Here is a 5,441-nt window from a genome sequence, read left to right on the forward strand (position 1 = left end):
TTCAGTCCACCTATGATAGCCTTATTCCAGTTGATACCAATGCATACATATGTAGTGTAGCTCCTTGCTTGCGAGTACTTTGGATGAGTACTCACGGTTGCTTTCTCCCCCTTTTCCCCCTTTTCCTTCTTTCTGGTTGTCGCAACCAGATGTTGGAGCCCAGGATCCAGACGCCACCGTCGACGACGACCCCTACTACCCCGGAGTTGCCTACTACTACGTGATGCCCGCTGACGACGACCAGGAGTAGTTAGGAGGATCCCAGGAAGGAGGCATGCGCCTCTTTCGATCTGTATCCCAGTTTGTGCTAGCCTTCTTAAGGCAATCTTGTTTAACTTATGTCTATACTCAGATATTGTTGCTTCCGTTGACTCGTCTTTGATCGAGCTCTTGTATTCGAGCCTTCGAGGCCCCTGGCTTGTAATATGATGCTTGTATGACTTATTTTATTTGTAGAGTTGTGTTGTGATATCTTCCCGTGAGTCCCTGATCTTGATCGTACACGTTTGCGTGTATGATTAGTGTACGATTAAATCGGGGGCGTCACACATCCTCTCAGCGTAGTGGGGTATGTACTCCCTTTCAGGACTTGACAAACAGCGGCAATTTAGGTAAATACTACTTCGACCTTGTAAATCCTGAATATTTCATTCCCTCACAGGTCAAAAAACAGATCCAAAAAATTGAAGAGACAAAGAGAAAGGGAGAGGTATGCACTAAACAGGAATACAATATTAAAAAGAAGACAGGAGGCAAGGGATCGTAAGAAAGCTACATCGGCTATTCTCAATGGAAACAACACTCCATCTAAGCCACCCGTGTCCATGTCGCCTAGTTTCTCTATTTTCTTTGTTCTTTATGATACATTCATGAATAACAAGTAAAGTCATATTAATGATCAGTTCGTTTGGGCAGATTTAGACACTGTGGAGAGGCCCAGTGCACCATCTGTTGTTACCCAGCGTGGGTACACAACGGCTGCGGAAGGTGATGTTTCTCTTGACAAACATAATAGCTTCCTTTCCGTGTCAACAAAACTGACACAGTACATACATTTGTGATGTAGGTATACATGTTGATGTCGTAATGACTAATCAGACTCCACTTCATGGTCCAAATTCATTAAGAACACCCGTAAATGTCAACAATGTCGAGTCTGCCATTGAGTCCTTCCAACTAACTGGGTTACGACCACCACTTCAAGCCTACAAATGCAGCATGTCATATGGTAATCAATTGTTCCTCATATTATCTATGATACATAATTGACACTTAGATCGTACAGAGGAAAAACAATTTCTTCTCATATTGCATTGTCTAATGTACATAATTCACACTTATTCTACAGAAAGAAAAACAAGCACTTAAGAGGGAGAGGGAAAATGCCCGGTATGAGCAACATGAATAAGGGATATTACAGAGCCTACGTGAGAAACGGCGCCGAGCCAAATCTACAGTTGTCCCAACAACCGGAGAACAAACTCAATCCAGTACAGGTGATGCCAGCTACATCAAACACATGATATCCAATCTTTGATTTCCTAATTGATAGTCACTCAATATTTCTGTAGCTGATGAAGATTGCGATTGGCTACACAAAAATGATACATACCAGATTTCAAGCCGTCGTGTGGACACAATCCTGTGGAAAAATGTAATGGTGCTTTAATTCACTACTGCTTGGTTTATACTTTTAATTGTAGGTCATAAATACGTATATAAATTGCATGACTGCTATGGAGCATCTATAGGTAAGGTCAGGTGGAAGTGTGTTCTTAGAGAATGCATGCATCTCTAAAATGATAAAGATCGGTGGCTATCTACCCTCAGATGACATGGATGCTGCACCAGTATGGGTATTAAATAGAGCCAAAGAATATTTTAAAAATGATATGGTTAGTCTTAGTTTTCTACATATTTCTATGAATTTTAGCGAGAACGACCGATTCGTCTACATAGGAGTACAACTAAAATAATCATTTTCTTCAGATATTCATTCCAATAAACATGGACGACGTTCACTGCTACCTATGTGTTATAAATGCCAGAAAACTATGTGTTCAAGTGCTCGACTCGCTAGGCCCATCAATGAATCGCAAGGACCTCACTGATACGGTTAGTAGTTAGTCCTACTGCCCCATCTTTGCATAAGAAGCATTTTTTTTCTTATTTCTCGCATGTCATGCTTATACTTTTTTCATTTGTTGGTACAATAGCTAGAAGGACCGGAGAATTTATTCAAATATGCATCCGAGCACATGGAATTAAAATCCAATAAGTGGACTGATCTAAGTGTTACAACATGGAAAAGAGAAGAATATATTAAGAGCAGTCTTGAGACGGATGGGTACGCCTCCTAATATAACTCAGAGCATTTATGCTTAACAGGGTATTTTGGTATGCTATTATGTTTATTTTTTCACTGCATAGCATTCCTGAAGCATATTTGATCAACAGATTTGATGTGCCAATGCAATTCTTTACCTTATTGTATGCCAATGCAATAGACACAACACCTCTCATGAGATCTGGCCTAAATAATGGAGCTCAAGGCCATACATTTCATTGGGCTGCATAGAGTATAGAAAACGTTACAATTTCTGGATTTGAACAACAACTATCTTACTACACACATGGAAAGAACCAGATAGATAGCTTACCTATATGTGCTTCACTAACAATCGTCCACTACTCTATATCATGCATGCCAACATAAAGAAAGAGAAACATCTCACAAATGAATGACAATGTGGCGAAGGCGCCTGTTGTGCATACAATGGCATAAGCATCAGCAAAGTTTAGATGTCAAATTCATATGCAAAGTCACATGTATTTCTGATACAAACAATACATATATATATATACCAACTTGATTGTGACCCTAGAACTTTCTGTTACTTAGTGCCTGTAATAATGCGACATTACAAAGTGAGAATACCACTCAAATCAAGCAACTACCACAAAAAGCAATGACTCAACATTAATTATAGCTAGCTGATAGTCACAAATTAAGCCACCCAGAATTCAAATCCACAAATCAATTAGCTTTATCACAGCATGGTTGCCTCAAAAATGTCACCCGACTAAATCCCCACTGATAACGGTAGGTGCATTAACAACATCTAATCGATTAGCATACCTTCAGCAACCGAGCACATACGCCAGCTGCGAACTCCTTCCCGGAGCAACTGTGTGAGCCAAGAACAGGGGGCGATGATTACGGCGGGCACGTCGACGCACTGGATCTCGGTCCAATTCGAGATGCCTGCGCCTGCATCGTGTCCAGCACCTCGCATCTTTATATACTTTGGGGCAGTAGGATGGCAGCGACAGGGTCGATCTGGGGAAGAGCCGCGGGGTTGGTGGCGAGGCAAGGCCGCGGTGGTGAGAGGAGGCAGCGGCCTGAGGCCGTGGTGGGGATAAGGGCCGACGGGGCATCGCCGTGGTGGGGATAGGAGGAGATGGGGTGAGGCCATGGTGGTAGGGCGACATCGCAGGAGAGGATGCGGCGTGCTGCAGAGCAGCAGAGGAGGCGGCTGGCGGAGAAAGCAAAGTGATGAGTCTCACTGCACACATCACTGGAGAAAGCCAACCGCTCCTCATTAGTGTGTCGTGAGGGACTGGGATACCTTTCACCGGCTGCTCTTTCTATTATTTTACTTTCCACCTGCTGCTCCTTATTAGTGTTCCTCTGGTTGCTTTTTTTCTTTTGCAATCCAACCTCCGGTTGCTTTTGTGTGGCCTAATTACTTCACCAAGATTTTTTTCTTTGGTTAATTACGCCCCCAGATTAAACATATCATTGACCAAATGGATCATCGGCGTGTCTCTTTTGTTTTATTTTTTATATCCATGGTCGACATCCCATTTGGGGAAGTAATAATTATATGAATTCCTCTCAAAAAATTATACGTTGACAAATTCTTTTGTTGTTGTTAGCCCTTTTGTTAATTTGATTTATAATAAAAAAATATGCATTCATAAATTCAATTATTTTATTGATAGCCCTTTTGGTCATTTGATTTATATTAGCGGCAAAGTTGTTCAATTCTTTTTTTATCGAGCATGTCCGATATGACTGTGTGGTTTAGTCATCATTAATATTTTTATATTAGCGGCAATCAGTTGCTACAAACCCTGCCTTCAAGCACGACATTTTGATATGGGGAGGCAAAGTTTCTGCTATTTCCACAAACTCATACGGATAAGAATCTTGTCAATACATCACAATCTTAATTGATTCATTCAATTCGCATGTAACATTTCATACATGCAGCCCCTGGTTATTGGATTTTCAATTTAATGCACTCATGGCACGATTGGACGCTACATTTTTCAGTACCCAAGGTAATTATTGGCACCATGCTCATTTCTACACACGTTACGCATATTTTTTAATAACAATGTTATATAATGCATATGTAGGATGGTTTTGAACTGATGAAGCGATTTTTGCTTCATATTTTGAAGTATGAAGAGAATGAAGTTCCAAACAATATCCCAGTCTTAGAACGAAGCATTATAGATCGCATCAAAAGATGGACCTTATAGAAAGGATCATCATCAACTAATGATTGATAAAGTTGCTTAGTTGTTATTTTTAAGTATTTTTGTAATAAGTAACAATCACAATACATTTATATGATCGTTAATTTTAAGTGATGACATGTATATCGGTCGTGTGTTACATGCGCGAGTTTTTTTCATTTTGTTTTTGAAATTTTGGGATCACAACATTTCAACAATGGAAGTCTTTCACCGGTCAAACAAGACCTATGACTTAATCTAAAATAAATTATTATATTGAAATCATTGGGCGTGACACGCATTTAAATGTTCAGATAAAAACACAATACGATGTTCATGTTTTTAGTGTAGTTTAGTAGGATACGTGCGTTGCACGTGCACATTTACTAGTCTATGAAAATAATATAAAAGTGCACCAAAACCATATAAAATTACCGTAAACATGGCATGCATACTTCATAAATGATAGATACATTGGAGATGTATCACACACCCAGAAAGTGTTGCCGCCAAGGAGACTGCAGAGTTGCATATGTCGGCGATTGAGATGGAGGACGAGGTGACCAACAAGTGCATGTGGGTCGATCCAGAACCGCAAGAGCCTTCGGCGAGCCTGGACTTCATCAGCAGCCTCCCCCACAAGATGTTGCTCGTCATCATCTCCCTCCTCCCCAGCAAATTTGGGGTGCGGACAACCGTCCTCTCCCGGTGATGGCGCCCCCTCTGGCGCTCCATCCCCCTCAACCTCATCATCAACCACGAGCTCTGCGATAGGGATCTCAAACGCATGGCCAAATATCCTCGTCACGTACCCTGGGCCAGCCAGACACCTTGCCATCGACATCTTCCATTCCAACTACAAGGTCGAAGCCAAGTTTGATGAGTGGATCCCTCGCACTAGATCAGCTTGAGGA

At 41.3% G+C, this 5,441-nt stretch overlaps 1 protein-coding gene across 1 annotated transcript; it reads left to right on the plus strand.

Moving 5' to 3' along the window:
- Positions 1-1,436: 1,436 nt before the first annotated feature.
- LOC125532796 lies at positions 1,437-5,239 on the plus strand. Its single transcript, XM_048696704.1, has 7 exons — positions 1,437-1,496; positions 1,572-1,654; positions 1,752-1,895; positions 1,990-2,115; positions 2,217-2,347; positions 4,277-4,421; positions 4,997-5,239. The coding sequence occupies exons 3-7, from the start codon at positions 1,800-1,802 to the stop codon at positions 5,237-5,239; spliced, it is 741 nt and encodes a 246-aa protein (XP_048552661.1). The 5' UTR covers positions 1,437-1,496; positions 1,572-1,654; positions 1,752-1,799.
- The last annotated feature ends 202 nt before the right edge of the window (positions 5,240-5,441 follow it).

The sequence above is a fragment of the Triticum urartu genome, chromosome 1, assembly GCF_003073215.2.
Source record: "Triticum urartu cultivar G1812 chromosome 1, Tu2.1, whole genome shotgun sequence".
Taxonomy (NCBI): domain Eukaryota; kingdom Viridiplantae; phylum Streptophyta; class Magnoliopsida; order Poales; family Poaceae; genus Triticum; species Triticum urartu.